The following is a 20,878-nucleotide window of genomic DNA, read 5'->3' on the forward strand; positions in this document are numbered from 1 at the left end:
GGCAGTACTGAGGGAATGCTGCACAGTCAGTGGGTCAGGACTGAGGGAGTGCCGCACTGTCAGAGGGTCAGTACTGAGGGAGTGCTGCATTGTCGGAGGATCAGTACTGAGGGAGTGTGGCACTGTCAGAGGGTCTGTACTGGGCGAGTGCTGCACTGTCAGAGGGTCAGTACTGAGGGAGTGCTGCACTGTCAGAGGGTCAGTACTGAGGGAGTGCTGCTCTGTCAGAGGGTCAGTACTGAGGGAGTGCTGCACTGTCAGAGGGTCAGTACTGAGGGAGTGCTGCTCTGTCAGAGGGTCAGTACTGAGGGAGTGCTGCACTGTCAGAGGGTCAGTACTGAGGGAGTGCCGCACTGTCAGAGGGTCAGTACTGAGGGAGTGCTGCACTGTCAGAGTATTTGGTGCTGATGTGGGCGTTGCTGATAGTGTTTCTCGTACAATCCTAAAATAGTAGCTAATCACAGGAAGTGACTTATTCAGACAAAGAGAGTTTCGGACAGTCAGGTCAGAGGCAGATAATTCACCGCAGCAACAATGGCTATAAATCTATTGATTTGCCTGACATTTGTCTTCATCCAATGTTGGGAGCCCCCCTCTTGCCTACAAGGTAAGGATTGTCACATTGCTTTGGGAAGTATGTAATAGGGTCTGAGAACATCATAGAAACTTTTGGCTGATAAATAGAGTGAATACCAGAAGATTGTGTCGACTGGGTGCTGATCCTGTCACCAGGCCAAACCCACCTATGGCTGCCCCACAGAAGGTGGTGGTGGAGCTGCCTTCTTGAATCGCTGCAGTCCATGTGGTGTAGGTACACCCACAGTGCTGTTAGGGAGGGAGTTCCAGGATTTTGACCCAGCGACAGTGAAGGAACAGTGATAGATTTCCCAGCCAGGATGGTGAATGACTTGGAGGGGAACCTCCAGGTGGTGGTGTTTCCATGTAGCCACTGCCCTTGTCCTTCTAGATGGTAGAGGTCGCAGGTTTGGGAGTTGCTGTCGAAGGCACCTTGGTGTGTGGCTCCAGTGCAGCTTAGGTGCTGGAGGACGGAGTGAATATTCGTGGCAAGGGGAAAAATCAAGGGGGGTCTGCTTTGTTTCAGATGGTGCAAAGCATCATGAGTGTTGTTGGAGCTGCCCTCTTCCAGGCAAGTGGAGACTATTCAATCACACTCCTGACTTGTCCCTTGTAGATGGTGGACAGGCTGTTGGGAGTCAGGAGGTGAGTTACTTATTGCAGAGATCCCAGCCTCTGACCAGCTCTTGTAGCCACAGTGAGCGGGGTTTTCCCAATGTTTCAAAGTGTCAACTTGGGGGGGGGGGGGGGAAGGAGAGTGCTCTGTAGCCCACCAACTGCGTTGCCAGCTTTTCCCGCTGAATGTCTGAACACTTTGAGAGAATCAATCGAGGAACCATGTCCCACGACGTCACACTGGCTGGATAGGATCTAAACAAGCCCACCCCACCAGCAACCTCAGCAAGAAGGGTGCCCCAATGTAAAAAATTAAAAAAAACACAGGTTCCCCCCCACCCCCCTCTATGACATGGGCTCCCCCAGCATTGCCCCCTGGAAGTGCCTGGGATTCTGGGCATTGCCAGGGTTCTGCCCAGCCATGGACCTGGGTTCGACCCCGGCCCCAGGTCACTGTCCGTGTGGAGTTTGGGTCTCCCCGTGTCTGTGTGGGTCTCACCCCCATAACCCAAAGATGTGCAGGTTAGGTGGATTGGCCACACTAAATAAATAATCTTTATTGTCACAAGTGAAATGAAAATGAAAATGAAAATCGCTTATTGTCACGAGTAGGCTTCAATGAAGTTACTGTGAAAAGCCCCTAGTCGCTACATTCCGACGCCTGTCCGGGGCGACTGGTACGGGAATCGAACCGTGCTGCTGGCCTGCTTGAAAAACCAGCGATTTAGCTGAGTGAGCTAAACCAGCCCCCCAAGTAGGCTTACATCAACATTGCAATGAAGTTACTGTGAAAATCCCCTAGTCGCCACATTCCGGCGCCTGTTCGGGCACACTGAGGGAGAATTCAGAATGTCCAATTCACCTAACAGCACGTCTTTGGGGACTTGTGGGAGGAAACCGGAGCACCCGGAGGAAACCCACGCAGACACGGGAGAACGTGCAGACTCCGCACAGACAGTGACCCAAGCCGGGAATCGAACCTGGGACCCTGGCGCTGTGAAGCAATAGTGCTAACCACTGTGCTACCATGCCGCCCATTGCCCCTTAATTGGAAAAACAAAAGTTTTTTTAAAGTGTCAGAGAATCAAAGGTTGTAGAAATGTGTTCTGTACTGCGAGGGAGAGGCAACAAAACTGGCAGCCAATCCGCTTGCCTCCGAATCAATGAATGATGCAGCTTAGAAAGAGGCCATTCGGCCCATTGAGCCTGTGCTGACCCTTTGAAGGTGCTCTGCCATTAGCTCCACTTTTCTTTTTTTTATAAATTTCGAGTATCCAATTATTTTTTTCCCCAATTAAGGGGCAATTTAGCGAGGCAATCCACCTAACCTGCACGTTTTTGGGTTGTGGGGGAGAAACCCACGCAGACACGGGGAGAATGTGCAAACTCCACACGGACAGTGACCCGCAGCGCCGGCCCTAGGGTTGCTGGCGCCCCGGGCAAGCTGAACTTCGGCGCTCTTCGGTGGGGGGGGGGGCCGAGGGGGGGGCGGGCCCGGGGGGGGCGGGGCCGGGCAGAGGCCGAGGAGGGGGGGCGGGCCGAGGAGGGGGGGCGGGGGGCCGAGGAGGGGGGGGCGGCCGAGGAGGCGGCCGAGGAGGGGGGGGGGCAGCCGAGGGGGGGGGCGGCCGAGGAGGGGGGGGCCGAGGAGGGGGGGGGGCGGCCGAGGGGGGGGGGGGCAGCCGAGGGGGGGGGGGCGGCCGAGGAGGGGGGGGGCAGCCGAGAGGGGGGGGGGCGAGGGGGGGGGGCCGATGGGGGGGCGGGGCCGGGGGGGGGGGCGGACGGAAGGGGGACGGAGGGGGGGGTCGGAGGGGGGGCGGAAGGAACCGTCCTGGGGGAGGGCGGCCACCGCGCATGCGCTGGTTGGCACCGGCCCAACTGCGCATGCGCAGGACCCGAGTCTCTGGCGCCCCCTAGCACATGGCGCCCCGGGCGACTGCCCGAGTTGCCGGTACCTTGGGCCGGCTCTGGTGACCCGGGCCGGGATTCAAACTGGGATCCTCAGCAGCGCCGCGTGCTGCCCTAGCTCCACTTTTCTACTCTTCCCCATCGGCCTGAAAATGTTCCATTTCAGTTCAATATGCAACTCCCTTTTGAAAGTTCCAATTGAACCACCGCTCACTCAGCTAAATCGCTGGCTTTTAAAGCAGACCAAGCAGGCCAGCAGCGCGGGTTCGATTCCCGTACCAGCCTCCCCGAACAGGCGCCGGAATGTGGCGACTAGGGGCTTTTCACAGTAACTTCATTGAAGCCTACTCGTGACAATAAGCAATTTCCATTTTTTTTTTCATTTCACCACCCTTCAGACAGTGTGGGCGCGAATCTCCCAACGGGAGACTGAGTGCCGACGCCGAAGTGAAACCCGGAGTGTTTCACTCCGTCGTCGGAGGCCGCTCCTTGCCCCCTATTCCCCCCCCCTCCCCCCCCGGGAGGCTAGGAGCGGCGGCGCGCCGGGAATGACGCGGCCAATGGCGCCGAAGTGACGTCAGCCGCGCATGCGCAGGTTGGCCGGCTCCAACCCGTGCATGCGTGATTGCCGTCTTCCCTCCGCTGCCCCCGCAAGACGTGGCGGCTTGATCTTGCGGGGCGGCGGAGGGAAAAGAGTGCGTCGTTTACAGACGCCGGCCCGATGATCGGTGGGCACCGATCGCGGGCCAGACACCTGCTGAGCACGCCCGTGGTGCTCGATCCTCCCTCCGCCCCCCCACAGGCCCCACACTCACCTGTCGCGCGCTGTTCACGCCGGCAGCGACCAGGTGTGGTTGGCGCCGGTGTGAACCGGCCGGGTTCGGCAGGCCGCTCGGCCCATGCGGGCCGGAGAATCGCCGGTCGCCGTGAGAAACGGCGAGCGGCGATTCTCCGAACTGCGTGTCGAAAAACGCGACATGCCAGTTTTTGGGGGGGGGGGGGGTGAGAGAATCACGGGGGGGTGCCAGGGCGGCGTGGCATGATTCGCCCGGCCCTCCCGTGATTTTCCCACCCAGCGTGGGAGCAGAGAATCGCGCCCTGTGTTCTAGACCATTACAACCCACAGCGTAAAGAAAATGTTTCCTCATGTTGTCAATCTGCTTAAATCCGGGTTTGCTGCTTACCAGCCCTTCCATCACTGCCAAGCTTTTTATACCTTTTGAACTTCTCTATTCAATGTCCCATTCATCATCTCTAAGGAGAACCGTTCCAGCTTCTCCAGTGTCTTGACATATAGGGTGTTCTTTATCCCGAGTATCATTCTTGTAAATCTTTTCTGCTCCATCTCGAAGGCCTTGACAATCTTCTTTAATGATGATATCCACCATTGAACACAATACTCCAGCTGAGACTTAACCAGTGTTCTGGGGAACTTTATCAGAACTTTCTTGCTTTTGCATTCGACCCTCTGTTAATAAAAGCCAAGATCCCACCTTTATTTTAACAGTCTTCCCAACTTGTCCGACCACCTTCAAAGACTTCCCCAGGTCTCTCTGATCCTACACCCTCGATCAGATTGTATTATTTAGTTTATATCGCCTCTCTTCATTCTTCCTTCCAAAATGTATCACTACACACCTCGGCGAATTGTGTTCCACCTGCTGTGTGTCTGGCTGATCTCCGTCCTTGTCTGCTACTTTTTCAAGTTTTATATCTTCTGAAAGTTTGAAAATATGCCGTGTACTGTACTCCCAAGTGAAGGTCATTAATATCGATCCACAAAGAGCAGTGGACCTAATTCTGACCCCTGGTGAACAGAGCTGTACACTTCACGCCCAGTTCGAGAAAGCATTTGTTTACTATTGCTGTCTGTATCTTGGCCAACTTTGTATCCCTGCTCTCTATTCAGTAAAAGGAGGGAATATTTAGCCACAGGGGGTTTCTGAGGAAGAAACAAAATGCAGTTGATGGAGACTCGGCGGAGGTTTGTAAAGGAGGATTAGAAAGGGAGCTGGGAGCCGGGACTGGAGCAGAGCCCTGCAGTTGGAGAGCTAGCACAGGGATGGGCTCCAAGGCCCGAATGGCCTTTTCCGATGTTATGAGTCTGATCAGCGTCTTCCACAAGCAGTTCCCTCATTTACAGACATGTCGCCACATTCCGGCGCCTGTCCGGGTACACGGAGGGAGAATTCAGAATGCCCAATTCACCCAACGGCACGTCTTCCGGAGGAAACCGGAGCACCCGGAGGAAACCCACGCAGAAACGGGGAGAACATGCAAACTCCGCACAGACAGTCACCCAAGTGGGATGCTTGCCCATCCCGCCAACTGGTGGGGGGGGGGGGGGGGGGGTGGCAGCTTTCAGCGGGACGGGAAAATCCCGGCAGCAGGAAGGGCTGGAAAATCCCGCCCGTGGTCATGAACCCCACAGTGGACGAGGATATTTTAAAATTTGCCATCGTTCATTTATTATTGATTTACCAAAGGATACATTGATTGGTATAAAATGGAATAAATCCTTTGCATGTCATCTGCGAATTTTCCTGTCAAAAACGCGGATTTATTTCTGAGGAGAATTTTAATCATTCTGACTGACAAATGATCAGTCAATCCGAACATGATTCTGTTTTAATTTACTCCCTAATTCCAGGTTTCAGTCTGCATCTCAAAACTTAATCCAGGATGTCTGCCGAGTTGCAAATGATAAAGTCCCAGACTGATTCACCCTGACTGACATTGCGGCTTCCCCCTCCCCCCATAGCGGGACTCCCCGCGGCGAGGGATGCATTCGATGGGAAAACCCCTTGACAACGGGGTGTGACCGGAAGAGCTGCCCGCCAGCCGTTGCCGCGAAACACGGAAAGCCCCGCCCACCATCCGCGCATGCGTGGGGTGTGCGCCCCCTAGTGGCCTGGCGCAAATAAACCACAACCAAAGTCAAAACGCGGGACTGGAAATTGTTCTCACGGCAGCAGATTCCTGAAACTCCGCGATCACTAATCGTTAGTGATTCCAATCCCTTCAAATTGAGCTGCATTTGGTGCCCTCTGCTGTCACAAAGCATATCCCAGCCAGGAAGGATTTAGCACTGTTCGAGGCTGCCTATTATATCAGTTGATCACATCTGTCTCGGCTGTCAGACCCGCTCCCACCCCTGCCTCGCGTCAGCTTCGTTCTCGCTCCCCGTGATCTGGGCGGACAGCCACCACTCACCATCAGGGTGGCAGATGGAGCATAATTTGGGGGAAATGCGGAGTTGTTCTCTTTGGTCATGAGAATAGAAACTCAAAAAAATTTTCAAAAGGTGTGAAACTTGTTCTGTAAGCGTTAATGCTCAAAGAGACTTGGCCGTGTTCAGCCAATGGGCAGAGGAAGTGGGCAGACTGGTACAGCGGGCAGTTAGGAAGGCAAATGGCATTGTTATTACAAGAGAGGTGAAGGAAATGAAAATCGCTTATTGTCACGAGTAGGCTTCAATGAAGTTACTGTGAAAAGCCCCTAGTCGCCACATTCCGGCGCCTGTCCGGGGAGGCTGGTACGGGAATTGAACCGTGCTGCTGGCCTGCTTGGTCTGCTTTAAAAGCCAGCGATTTAGCCCAGTGAGCTAAATCAGCCCCTGATGGGAATAAAGAAATCTTTCTACATTTGTACAGTGTTTTGATAAGACTACATCTGGAATACTGTGTGGAGTTTTGGTCTCCATATTTAAAGAAGGATACACTTGCATTGTAGGCAATACAGGGGAGGTTCACTAGATTGGGCCCCAGGGTGATGGAGTTGTCTCCATGATGAGAGGCTGAGTAAATTGGGTTTCTATTCCCTGGAGTTCAGGAGAATGGGAGACGACCTCACTGAAAGGTAGAAGATTCTGAAGGGGTTTGGTAGGGTGGGCGCTGAGAGGTTGTTCCCACTGGTTGGGGAATCTAATAATAATAATAATTTTTATTAGTGTCACAAGTAGGCTTACATGAGCACGACAATGAAGTTACGGTGAAACGCCCCAATTCGCCACACACCGGTTCCTGACCGGATACACTGAGGGAGAATTTAGAATGTCTAATTCACCAACAAGCACGTTTTTCAGTATGGGCAGCACAGTGGCACAGTGGTTAGCACTGCTGCCTCACGCCGCTGAGGTCCCAGGTTCGATCACGGCTCTGGGTCACTGTCCGTGTGGAATTTGCACATCCTCCCCGTGTCTGCGTGGGTTTCACCCCCACAATCCAAAGATGTGCAGCTTAGGTGGATTGGCCAAGCTAAATTGCCCCTTAATTAGAAAAAATGAATTGGGTACTCTAAATTTTTTTGAAAAGCGCATCTTTTGGGACTTGTGGGAGGAAATCGGAGCACCCGGAGGAAACCCACGGAGAAACGGGGAGACCGTGCAGACTCCACGCAGACAGTGATCGAAGCTGGGAATCAAACCTGGGACCCTAGCGCTGTGAAGCCACAGTGCTAACCATTGTGCTACCTTACCACATCTAAAACACAGGGCCACAGTCTCAGGGTAAGGAGCTGATCATTTAGGACTGAGATGTGGAGAAATTACTTCGCTCAAAGAGTTGGGAATCTTTGGAATTCTCCAGTCCAGAGGATAGTGATGCTCCATTGCTGAATACATTTCAGAATGGGATGGACAGATCTGTGGTCGAACGGGGATGAAAGGGGAGTGGGCAGGAAAATGGAGTTGAACCCCAAGATCAGGCATGATCGTATAGAATGGCGGAGCAGGCTCAACGAGCCACTCAGGCTCATACTTCTTGTGTTCTAACAAAACTCACAAATAAAGAGTGGCTGTACAGCTGAGATATTGAGGAGAATCTGCAACTCTACAGCCCCAGCCCAAAATGTTAAAGTATGAGGGCAGGTTACATTGACAAGACTGGGATTACCTTGAATGTAGAAGATTAAGCAGTGGCCTAATTGAGGTGATAAAGATGATCGAGAGAGTTGTCAGGATAAATAGAGAGACGCTATTTCCTCTGGTTGGGGGGCATCCAGAGCAAGGAGACATAGCCTTCAAATTGGAGCTAGGCCACACAGGGGTGATGTCAGGAAACACTGTCACGGGAAGGGCCCTGGAGAACTGGAACTCTCCCTGCAAAGGCTAGGGGCCATTTGTGAAGTTTCAAAATTGAGATGGATAGATATCCCAATAGATATTGCCTCAATGCAACCCCCCCGCCCCCCACTCCCACACACACACACTCCCCCTCCCACACCAGGCCATCTATATTTTGTTCTTAAAGTTGTCACTTTTTTGTTGCAATCTCACACAGCTACGCTTTCATATTTAACGCATTCTCCCTCTCTTCACTTCTGATGAAGAGCCAAAGGACTCGAAGCGTAAACTCTGCGTTCTCTCCTTCCAGATGCTGCCAGACGTGCTGAGTTTATCCAGCGTTCCCTGTTCTTGTTTCAGATTCCAGCGTCCGCAGTATTTTGCTTGTGAATAGACTTTTGTTGGGTAGTTAGAATCACCTGGTTTAAGGAATCAAGGAATGTGAGAAACAGGTTCGTCGTGATCTAATTAAATGGCGGAACTGACTCAAGGGGCGAAATGGCCCCTTGCGGTTCAATGTTCCTGAGGAGTCACAGAAACGATGTATTGTGGATCAGGAAGCACTTGCACAAGTAGCAAAGCCAATGACACAACATCAACGGTGAGTTGAAATGTGTTAAAATGAACTACATTCATAATAATAATAATAATCGCTTATTGTCACAAGTAGGCTTCAATGAAGTTACTGTGAAAATCCCCCAGTTGCCACATTCGGGGAGGCCGGTACGGGAATTGAACCCACGCTGCTGGCATTGTTCTGCATTGCAAGCCAGCTGCTTAGCCCACTGAGCTAAACCAGCCCCGTCTGGTAGTGTGGCGACCAGAATTGGACGCAATATTGCAAGTGCGGCCTCACCATGGTTCTATACAACTGCATTCAGCTGATTCAGTGAGTTAATGAATGTCCCGCCCCCCCCCCTCCCAACCGCAGACAACCCACCTCGCTGTCCACAGCAGTTGTATTTCCAAGATGTTGACAGGCTCGAGAAGGGAGGTGGGTGACCAGGTAGTCCTTACGATGATGAAAAGGTTTGCTAGGGTAGGTGTGAAGAAAATGTCCTGCTTGTGGGAGAGAGCAGATCCAGGGCCCATCAATGTAAAGACTGTCACTGATAACTCCAATAATTCAGGAGAATCTTCTTTATCCAGCACCTGGTCAATACGCGAGAGTGAAAACGGTGACCAAGTGGTTAGAACCGCTGCTTCACAGCTCCAGGGTCCCAGGTTCAATTCCCCGCTGGGTCACTGTCTGTGTGGAGTCTGCACGTTCTCCCCGTGTCTGTGCGAGTTTCCTCCGGGTGCTCCGGTTTCCTCCCACAGTTCGAACTGTGCAGGTTGGGTAAATGGCCTTGGTAAGTTGCCCCTCAGTGTCCAAAAAGATGGGTGGAGTTGTGGAGATAGGGCAGGGGAGTGGGCCGAGGCAGAGTGCTCTTTCGGGGGGTCAGTGCAGACTCGATGGGCCGAATGGCCTCCTTCTGCACAGTAGGAATTCCCTGGCTCTATGATACTAATCGGAGGATATGTTAGTTAGGTTCAATGAAGTAGGTTGGGAGGAGGTCTGTGTGAAGCATAGGTACCAGCACGAATCAGAGGGACTGAATGGCCTCATTCTCTTCTGTTAATGATCTGCTGTCACACTTTGCTGACTATTGAAGGGCCAAACAAGCCGGAAACCGAAGATGATGTAGGCTGACGTCTCACAAACTAAAAGTCTCAAGGTTAAAGTTATTTCTGTGTTGGTTACAGTGCAAGCTGTGAGTTACAGCCCCAAGAGAGTGTTAAACTGACCACAGGAAAGCAAGGCTGTGCGGGTCTCACAAGGCAGCTACTATTCTGCAGGATGTGTTAGCCTGTGTTTGCTGCCCACATTAGCTCCCAGCCTGACAACGCTATAAAGGCAAATGAAATGTCCGCTCTGATTTCTCTGCTCCTCCACTGTCTCACCATTTTAAAATAAAAAATCCTGACCTATCTTTGAAAGGACCCATTGTGGCCAATCTCACCTTTAACCACATCGAACTCCATCCGCCACGGGCTCCCTCACTCTGGCTGCCAATGTGCCTTTGCAACAAGCAACTTGCTACTATCTACAGTATTTACTCTGCTTCCTGTCACGTCATCCCGGGCGAGTGAGCGGTCAATCCCAGCCCCACTGGACTCAGCACCGCAGCACGGGTGAACTTCGATTTTATTTAAAATACACAAGGTCCTTGGTTGAGCTTAGTCCTTGGTTAACACAAATAACCTTTATTATGTACAGCATTATACTTAAACGGACAGGAAATGTAACTTACTATCTATTACCCCTTTCCTACCCCCGCCTTACTAAGTACCCCCACTTTCTATACACACACACACACACACACACAGAGGGGAAAGGGTGGTGGAAAAGGAAATAAAATATTAATACAAATATATTTTTAAGGTCTTTGATGCACTGGGATGACTTCCAATCAATGGGCGGAATTCTCCGCTCCCACGCGGCATCGGGAAGGCCGTCGTCAACTCGGCCGAGTTTCACGACGGCCTCGGAGGCCGCTCCTCGCACCCTATTCACCACCCCCCCCCCCCACCCCCACCAGGGGGCTAGGAACGGCGCTCCGTTAATCTTGGCGCGCCGAGAATGATGCGGCGGCAGCGCCTAAGTGACGTCAGCCACACATGCACAGGTTGGCCGGCTCCAACCCGCGCATGCGCGGTTGCCGTCTTCCCCTCCGCTGCCCCGCAAGACGTGGCGGCTTGATCTTGCGGGTCGGCGCAGGGGAAAGAGAGCGTCACTTGGAGACGCCGGCCCGACGATCGGTGGGGACCGATCGCGGGCCTGTCCCCTCCCGAGCACAGCCGTGGTGCTCACTCCCCTCTCCGCCCCTCACAAGCCATAAATGAAGATTTGGTGCCATGTTCACAACGGCAGCGACAAGGTGTGGTTGCCGCCGGCGTGAACCGGTCGGGAACATCAGGCCGCTCGGCCCATCCGGGCCAGCAAATCGCCGGTCGCCGTGAAAAACGGCGAGCGCCGATTCTCCGAGCGGGGGGTGGGAGAATCGCGGGGGGTGCCAAGGCGGCATGTCGTGAGTCGCCCGGCCCTCCCGCGATTTTCCCACCCGGCGTGGGGAGCGGGGAATCGCGCCCAATGGGCGGAATTCTCCGCTCCCGCGCGGCATCGGGAAGGCCGTCGTGAACTCGGCCGAGTTTCACGACGGCCTCGGAGGCCGCTCCTTGCACCCTATTCACCTCCCTCCCCCCTCCTCCAGGGGGCTAGGAGCGACGCTCCGTAAATCTCGGCGGCCGGGCCTTGAACTTGCGTCGAGGCGGCGTGCCGGAATGACGCGACGGCTGCGCCTAAGTGACGTCAGCCGCGCATGCACAGGTTGGACGGCTCCAACCCGCGTATGCGCGACTGACGTCACGATGGCTGCCGGCTCCAAACCGCGCATGCGTGGTTGCCGTCTTCCCCTCCGCTGCCCCGCAAGACGTGGCTGCTTGATCTTGCGGGTCGGCGGAGGGGAAAGAATGCGTCGATTGGAGACACCGGCCCGACGATCGGTGGGCACCGATCGTGGGCCAGTCCCCTCCCAAGCACGGCCGTGGTGCTCACTCCCCTCTCCGCCCCCCACAGGCCATAAACAAAACTTTGGTGCCATGTTCACGACGGCAGTGACCAGGTGTGGTCGCCGCCGTTGTGAACCGGTCGGGAACGTCAGGCCACTCGGCCCATCCGGGCCGGAGAATCGCCGGTCGCCGTGAAAAACGGCAAGCGCCGATTCTCCGAGCGGGCGGTGGGAGAATCGTGGGGGGTGCCAGGGCGGCGTGTCGTGAGTCGCCCGGCCCTCCCACGATTCTCCCACCCGGCATGGGGAGCGGAGAATTCCGCCCAATGTCTTTCTGAAGTTCAGTCTTTCATTTTGATACTTCTTCCCTCCAGGCTTGAGATGGTTTTCTCTGGGAGGGTTGTCTACCTTCTCTGCAGACACAGCATCATTTCAGGTTCACAGGATGTGCCAGGTACTCACTGCTTTCAGAACAATAGAGGAGTTCTTTCAATTCAGCAAGCAGGAGAAAGATACAGTGCCCTTCACTTCCAAGGTCTAAACACTTCTGCCCAGTTCATGGATCATAGAAATTACAGTGCAGAAGGAGGCCATTCGGCCCATCAAGCCTGCACCGGCTCTTGGAAAGAGCACCCTACCCAAGGTCCACAGCTCTACCCTATCCCCATAACCCAGTAACCCCACCCAACACTAAGGGCAATTTTGGACACTAAGTACAATTTTAGCATGGCCAATCCACCTAACCTGCACATCTTTGGACTGTGGGAGGAAACCGGAGCACCTGGAGGAAACCCACGCACACACGGGGAGAATGTGCAGACTCCGCACAGACAGTGACCCAAGCCGGGAATCGAACCTGGGACCCTGGAGCTGTGAAGCAATTGTGCTATCCACAATGCTACCGTGCTGCCCTAAAGTTGTCACAAAAAGCATCATGCAGGTACCACATCACTGGCCATTGTCAAGCAGAACACTGTCCCCGGCCAACCCACCAGTTGCCAGTTAATCAATTGATCCAACTCCCTCAAAACCTGGTTCCTAAGATCCACTCTTCTGTCCCCAAACAAAACCTGGGAACGCAGTGCGCTGACAAGCAGGGTAGTTAAACCTCGAGTCTTCTGCTTAACACATTCCGATTATGGGCCCACAGACCAAAATAACACATAAGAAATGGGAACAAAGGAAACAAACAGGAAAGTGTTTACACCCCGAAGTTAGTGTGATCCACAAACCTGATACATAACTCATTATTCCATCATCCACGTCAATCTAAAACTAGACTGAGCCAGACACTTCAACCTCAACAGAACACAAACAATAAATTGTGGCTAGTGGCTCATATTGTCAACAAGTCAATGGAACATTAAATGAGAGGGTGAATTAAAGGTTCTAGTCCTCACCCTATGACTGTGGTTTTGGTATTTACAGCTCAAACCGTGCATGCTACTGTGGGATCTGCAGTGAACCTCTCAGCCCCCATAACCTGCCCACAGTGCCAGTATGTGTCCTGGTTCTGGAAGGTGCACCATAATTGTTCCGGAAAGGCAGAAGACTTTCAACAGTCAGTGACTGCGCTAAACTCCAGCCACATGTCCAGGGATCCAAGCTTCTACACCTCACAGAGACGGCTGCATATCCTGGCCGATCGCAGCACGCGGATCGATGGCGTGGAGTTTACAGATGTCAGGAACTTGACCTGTGACCAGAAGAGCAATGAAAGTCTCATAGACGCACTGTTCCAACTCATAGCAGTGAAAGGTAAAAGGGGCCATTCTGTAAAAAAGGGGGAGGAATTGAGCAGAATGGTCAGGTGGGGCACGGGTCCAAGCACTATCACATCGGAGTCACAAGGTTCTGGGGTCAAGTCCCACTCCAAGTACTGGAGCCACAAAAATCAAGGTTGATGTTCCAGTCTAGTATTGAGGGAGTGCTGCACTGTCAGAGGGTCAGTACTGAGGGAGTGCTGCACTGTCAGAGGGTCAGTACTGAGGGAGTGCTGCACTGTCAGAGGGTCAGTACTGAGGGAGTGCTGCACTGTCAGAGGGTCAGTACTGAGGGAGTGCTGCACTGTCAGAGGGTCAGTACTGAGGGAGTGCTGCACTGTCAGAGGGTCAGTACTGAGGGAGTGCTGCACTGTCAGAGAGGCAGTACTGAGGGAGTGCGGCACTGTCAGAGGGTCAGTACTGAGGGAGTGCTGCACTGTCAGAGGGTCAGTACTGAGGGAGTGCCGCACTGTCAGGGGGTCAGTACTGAGGGAGTGCTGCACTGTCAGAGGGTCAGTACTGAGGGAGTGCCGCACTGTCAGAGGGTCAGTACTGAGGGAGTGCCGCACTGTCAGAGGGGCAGTACTGAGGGAGTGCCGCACTGTCAGAGGGTCAGTACTGAGGGAGTGCTGCACTGTCAGAGGGTCAGTACTGAGGGAGTGCTGCACTGTCAGAGGGTCAGTACTGAGGGAGTGTTGCACTGTCAGAGGGTCAGTACTGAGGGAGTGCTGCACTGTTGCAGGGCAATGGTGGGCAAGTGCTGTACTGTTGGAGGGTCAGCACTGAGAGAGTACCATATTGTCAGAGGGACTGTACTGAGCGAGCCTGAATTGCCCGCCCAGACTGAGCGTCAGCTCTCAAACTGGTATCATCGTGTCCGATTTACACCCAGAAAACGAGCGCCACACAAATTTCTTCCCCAGTGAAAAATGGCTGCCATTCCTACACAAAATGGCTGCCATTCCTACACAAAATGGCTGCCATGTTTTCCTATGGAACAATTACTGTACGTCAAAGAAACGGCATTCAAACGCATTAAAAGACTACCTGTGTGACCCGACTCTGTGCGTGAGTCGCTGTGATATGTTTGTCAGCTGTGATGCGGTGCTATACAAATGCATGTACATCTGGTTCCTTGCAGTTGGAGCTGTGCCCCGTGGTCCTCTTACGGAAGGACAGACCATGACTCTGTTCTGTCGAGTGTCATTGGCTCTTTCTGTGCCATCTATAGTCAGGAGAAACTCGGCCAATAGCAGCCACCCTGAGAATGCCAGCAAGATTCAAGCGTCCGCACTCCAAACAGTCAGGAATATCAGGCCGGGTGAAGACAAATGGAAATGTGTGATTGGGAATGGGAAATACAGAATTGAATACCAGCTCATGGTTATTGGTATGTATTGAACATATTGATCTTTTGCCAAAGGTAATTTTCAATGTTTGTATTATTAAATGCACACACAAACATATGGGGGGAAATAATTTAGTGCTCAACACTCATGAGGAGCCTCCTCAGAGAGGCACTTCTCATCTCAGTCAGTCTACCTACCAGCCAACAGATACTTTAAACCAAAGTGTGGTGACAGCTGTTCCCCCAACTATTGATGTTTCCTTTAATTCCCAAAGCTCTAGGTCCCAGCAGAGTCTGTGTCTATCCCAGCAGATTCCCAGCACAGTTGTAGCTTGGTCCAAGCAGAGACTGAGCAGACCCTCAGCAGAACATCAGCAGACCCCCATCAGCTTCCCGGCGTGGTCCCAGCAGAGCCTGTGGATGTTCCAGCAGAGTTCCAACATGGTCCCAGCAGAGTCCCATCAGCTTCCCGGCATGGTCCCAGAAGAGCATGTGGATGTTCCAGCAGAGTCCCATCAGATTCCCCGGCATGGTCCCAGCAGAGCTTGTGGATGTTCCATCAGAGTCCCAATATGGTTCCAGCAGAGTCCCATCAGATTCCCCGGCATGGTCGAAGCAGAGTTTTTGGATGTTCCAGCAGAGTCCAGCTGTCCCAGTAGACACCCAGATTTCAAGCGAGGTCCCAGCAGATATGCAGCATCTGAAGTATGTGAACTAAACTAAATTAGTTTATTTGAGTTTCTCCCAGCAGAATGCAGCCTCAGCAAACACACCCAGTGGAAGAGATCATTTTTTGTTCTCTTAAAGCAGCAATAGACAGCGAGGGGACAAATTCACTCAGAATTTATTGATTTTTCACACTACATTCAACATCATGATATATCTTCTGTAAAAGTTCCAGGGGGAAGCGAGAGAAACTGAGACGGGACCTTGAAGGGGGGGTTTCAGCGATGATACCTGTTAAAACTAAACAGTTAGCATGCCACTAGAATACTTTTACATAAGTTACTTTATTAAGCATTGAGATGAATTATAGGACTGAGTTATCATTATTAACCATGAAACATGTATTTTTAGGACATAGCAGTAATAAGTAATCAAATGATATTTAGGATAGCGAACTTGTCCGGAAGGACATCACTTCTGATTCTTTGTGAAACAATGCAGGAAGCTGGTTTTGCTGCCCTGGGCGGGATTCTCCCCTATCCGACGGGGCTGGCCACTCGGCACCGAGGAGTGGCGTGAACCACTCCGGCGTCGGACTGCCCCGGAGGTACGGAATCCTCTGCACCTTCAGGGTCCAGGCCGGCGCCGGAGTGTTTGGCACCCCGGCAGCTGGCGGGGAAGGGCTTGGAGCCACACCAACCGGCGCCAAAGGGCCTCCGCCGGCCGGCGCCAGTTGGTGCATGCGCGGGAGTGCCAGCGTGTGCGGGATTCTTCTCCGCAACGGCCATGGCGGAGGTTGACAGCGGCCGGTGCGGAGGGAAAGAGTGCCCCCACGGCACAGGCCCACCCGGGGATCGGTGGGTCCCAACCGCGGGCCAGACCCCCCCCCCCCCCCCCCCCGGGGCCAGATCCACCCCCCCCCCCGCCCCGAGGACTCGGCAGGCCGCCCGTGGAGCCAGGTGAGGAGCTGCTGTGATTTACGCCGGCGGGACCTGCCGAAAACGGGTGGCCACTCGGCCCATCGCGAGCCGGAGAATCGCCTGGGGGGCCGCTGCCAGCAGCCGCCGACCGGTGCGCCGCGATTCCCTCCCCCACCAAAAATCCGGCACTGGAGAATTTGCAGGATTTATGCTGCCACCCCCCCCCCGGCGATTTCACAGACAATAAATGCACAGCAAATTACTAGCAAGCATAGCTGTCAGGATGAGGATCAATCATGCGCCGCTTGCGATTCTATTGGGTGAAGTTTAAACACTGTTTGCAATTCTATTGGATAAGTTTTAAAGTAGCAGCTTCAGGGATTGGATCGTGTCCAACTGGGGGTGGGCTATTGATTTTTGAACGTTGTATAAGTACCGTGTTCTGGTCTTTGTTCGGTAGAACGGGTCTTGGCAGATATCCAGCCTGTTCTCCGTGTACATGTAACAAGCTTGATTAAATAGCCATCTTGTCCAGGTTGTCGTGTTTTTTTTCCCTACCCCCTTTTCTCCACAGCTGCCCTAAGCAGTGGGGTTTCAAATCTTGTTACACCTTCAACCTCAGAATAATGCCACCAGCTTTGTCTGACTGGTCACTTGCTCTGAACCCCTCTGGGGTTCCCTGTTTTGGCCTCCATCAAATCGTCGTGGGGCCCTACCCTTTCCAATCTTTTTACCGTGCGGCGGTTTATCCTGCTCTGCTCAACGGCGTGGCAAAAAAGTCCGTCTTTGCCCACCCAACATTAGCGTGTTCTCAGTGTTGCGAGTGTTCACCGCTACCTATTCGCAACTTTAACCCCTTTTTCGGGCAGAACCGCCTGATCCGTAACTCCTCTGTCTACTGGGTGGTAAATTTAAATGTACTCACCCATATTTAGGAGGCAGATCCTTCTGTCAGAATCCTGTGGACGCCCATGCTCGCAGTGCGCAAATACATGTTTAATGGTTATTAATGATTACTCAGTCCTATAATTCATCCCAATCCTTAATAAAGTAATTTATGTAAAACTACTGTAGTGGCATGCTAATTATTCAGTTTTAAGAGGTATCATCGCTGAACCCCACCCCTTCAGACCTCAACAAAGCAATGAGAAAAAGAGCCAGAATGAAGCCATTCAGCCCTCAAAACCAATTTCACAGAAAAAGGAAGAGCCCTCCTCAAGCCTGTTACACAACAGGAGGAGGGCATTCAGCAACACAAGCTACTTCTGCCATTCACTGAGATCCGGAACTGAGCTGCGAAAGTCAAAGGCAATACTGCCCCTTCAGCATCATCATCAGGACTGTCCCCCAAGCATACAGCAATCCCTCAGTACTGACCCTCTGACAGTGCAACACTCCCTCAGCACTGACCCTCTGACAGTGCTGCCCTCCCTCAGTACTGACCCTCTGACAGTGCAGCACTCCCTCAGTACTGACCCTCTGACAGTGCAGCACTCCCTCAGTACTGACCCTCTGACAGTGCAGCACTCCCTCAGTACTGACCCTCTGACAGTGCAGCACTCCCTCAGTACTGACCCTCTGACAGTGCAGCACTCCCTCAGTACTGACCCTCTGACAGTGCAGCACTCCCTCAGTACTGAGCCTCAGACAGTGCAGCACTCCCTCAGTACTGACCCTCTGACAGTGCAGCTCTCCCTCAGTACTGTCCTGAATTCAGTAATAAATCTTTGCCCACAACCTCAGAACTGCAAGGACTGAGTGCTGTCAGCAATTCAGACTGGGAAGAGAGATAAGTCTCAGTAAACAACAAACATCAATGACAATTGATTTGTGAAGCGAGTTTCCAATACTGTCAATGTGGAGAAGCTGTAATTCAGTCTTTCCTGAGCCTGCTTTCTCTGCTATTTATTTTGCAGCCCTACATTCTGGCGTGGGTCTGATCGCTATCTCCCGGGTTTTCTGTATCCTGGTCATTTTCTTCCTTCTCCTGGCGGGTTACTCTGGATATCGCAAATACAAGAGTGAGTCTTCATCATCAGGAAGTTTCTTCTGTTAAATGTGGCGTGGCACCTTTAGAAAGCAAATATAATTACGCCCAGGTTCGATGACGCTCCCACAGTCTGAACCTAGGTACACCCCCAGGGCTGTTAGGGAGGGGCCAGTAAGAAGTCTTCCAACACCGGGTTAGAGTCCAACAGGTTTGTTTGGAATCACTCGCTTCCGGAGCGCTGCTCCTCCATCTCCACGTTAGGGAGTGAGTTGCAGGATTTTGAACCAGCGACAGTGAAGGAACGGCCGATATATTTCCCAGTCGGGACGATGAGTGACTTGGAGGGGAACCTCCAGGTGGTGGGGTTCCCGGGTATCTGCTGCGCTTGACCTTCTAGATGGTAGAGGTCATGAGTTTAACAGGTGCTGTTCAAGGGGATAAATCACAAAAAGCTAGCATGCAGGTTCAGCAGGTAATAGGGTAGGCAAATTAAATGTTGGCCTTTATTTCAAAGGGAATAGAGTAAAAGAAAATTGGGATTTTTTTTCTAAAACTATACATGGCACGAGTTAGACCACAGCTGGAATACTGTGAACAGATTTGGTCCGCCTATCTAAGGAACGATAAACTGGCATTGGAGACAGGCCAGAGAAGGTCCACTGGGTTGACCCCGGGTATGGAGGGATATTATTATGAGGACGGGTTGAGTAGGTTGATCCTGTACTCATTGGAGTTTAGAAGAATGGGAGCCGACCTTATTGCGACATAAATAATTCTCAGGGGCTTGATAAAGTAAATGCTGAGAGGATGTTTCCTCTTGTGGGCGAGTCTAAGACCAGAGGGCAGAATCTCAGAGTCAGGGGTTGCGCAGTTAAGACAGAGATGAGGAGGAATTTTGTCTCTCAGAGGGTGGTGAACCTGTGGCATTCTTTAGCACAGAGAGCTGTGTAGGCTGGGTCATTGAGTATGTTTAAGACTGAGATAGACAGATTTTTAATCAGTAAAGGAATCGATGGGTGGGGGATGATGCAGGAAAGTGGAGTTGAGGATCATCATATCAGATCAGTCATGGTCTCATTAAATGGCAGACCAGACTTGGTGGGCCGAATGGTCCAAGGAGGCTTGGTAAGTTACTGCAGTGCATTTTGTAGACGGTACACATTGCTGCTGCTGTTTGTCGGTGGTGGGGGGAGTGATTGTTTGAAGTGATGGGTGGGGTGCTGATCAAATGTATTGTTTTGGCCTGGATGGTGTCGGGCTTTTTGAGGGTTGTTGGAGCTGCACTCATCCAGGCAAGTGGAGAGTATTCCATCACACTCCCGACTTGTGCCTTGCAGATGGTGGACAGACTTTGGGGAGTCAGGAGGTGAGAGTTACTCGCCGCAGGATTCCTAGTCTCTGACCTGCCCTTGTCACCACGGAATTAATACATCCCAAATTTCTCCAAATCAAAGGTGTAGCAATCGGTACCCGTCCAGTTCCATTTCTGGTTAGTGGTAACTCCCGGGATGTGGGGTTTCAGTGATGAGAATGCTGTTTGGTTAGAATTTCTCTCGTCGGAGTTGGCCATTGCATGACACTTGTGTGGCTTTCTTGTTGTATGCGAGCACAGACTGCTTCACTATCTGAGGAGTTGTGAATGATGCTGAACATTGTGCAGTCATCAGCGAACATTCCCATTTCTGACTCTATGATGGAGGGAATGTCATTGATGAAGCAGCTTAAGATGGCTTGGTGTTGGACAAAATCATGAAGTTGTATAACATCTCTACCTTTCTTCACTTAGGGCATGTGACTCCATGTATCCAGTTGGAAGCATTTGTAAGAAGACACAGTTTGCTAAGAGAGCTAGAATCATAGAATCAGACAACACAGCAGGAGACCATTCAGCCTACCAGCTCTTCAAAAGATATGGGTCATTGAATATGTTTAAGGCTGAGATGGACAGATTTTTAATCACTTTAACTCATCCCAAATTTGTCCAAATCAAAGGTGTAGCAATGGGTACCGGCATGGGTCCGAGCTACACTTGCCTTTTTATGGGGTATGTGGAACATTCCTTGTTCCAGGCCTATCCGGGTCCCCTCCCACATCGATGACTATTTTGGTGCCGCTTCATGCTCTCGTCCGGACCTGGAAAAATTCATCAACTTCGCTTCCAGTTTCCACCCCTCCATCACTTTCACCTGGACAATCTCAGACTCTTCCCTTCCTTTCCTTGATCTTTCTGTCTCCATTTCCGGCAATAGACTATCCACTAATAACCACTACAAGCCCACTGACTCCCACAGCTATCTGGACTACAGCTCTTCACACCCTACACCCTGTAAGGACTCCATCCCTTTCCCTCAACTCCTTCGCCTCCGTCGCATTTGTTCCGACGATGCCACTTTCCAAAATGGTGCTTCGAAAATGTGTTCCTTCTTCCTCGACCGTGATTTCCCACCTACAGTTGTGGACAGGGCCCTCAACAGTGTGCGGT

At 52.3% G+C, this 20,878-nt stretch overlaps 1 protein-coding gene across 1 annotated transcript; it reads left to right on the forward strand.

The window, feature by feature from the left end:
- The first annotated feature begins 513 nt into the window (after positions 1 to 513).
- LOC119964200 lies at positions 514 to 20,388 on the forward strand. The gene is made up of 5 exons (XM_038793486.1): positions 514 to 607; positions 13,138 to 13,467; positions 14,614 to 14,862; positions 18,323 to 18,427; positions 20,183 to 20,388. Exons 1-5 carry the CDS (start codon positions 535 to 537, stop codon positions 20,254 to 20,256), a joined length of 831 nt encoding a protein of 276 aa, XP_038649414.1. The 5' UTR covers positions 514 to 534; the 3' UTR covers positions 20,257 to 20,388.
- The last annotated feature ends 490 nt before the right edge of the window (positions 20,389 to 20,878 follow it).

This window comes from Scyliorhinus canicula, chromosome 4 (assembly GCF_902713615.1).
Source record: "Scyliorhinus canicula chromosome 4, sScyCan1.1, whole genome shotgun sequence".
Taxonomy (NCBI): Eukaryota; Metazoa; Chordata; class Chondrichthyes; order Carcharhiniformes; family Scyliorhinidae; genus Scyliorhinus; species Scyliorhinus canicula.

What these genes read in the sequence shown, in the direction of transcription:
- LOC119964200 (XM_038793486.1), top strand. Translation starts at nt 535, where the DNA reads ATGGCTATAAATCTATTGATTTGCCTGACATTTGTCTTCATCCAATGT. An exon ending in GCCCCCCTCTTGCCTACAAG is followed by an intron (nt 608 to 13,137) that starts GTAAGGATTGTC and finishes TGGTATTTACAG; the next exon opens with CTCAAACCGTGCATGCTACT. An exon ending in ATACCAGCTCATGGTTATTG is followed by an intron (nt 14,863 to 18,322) that starts GTATGTATTGAA and finishes TTTATTTTGCAG; the next exon opens with CCCTACATTCTGGCGTGGGT.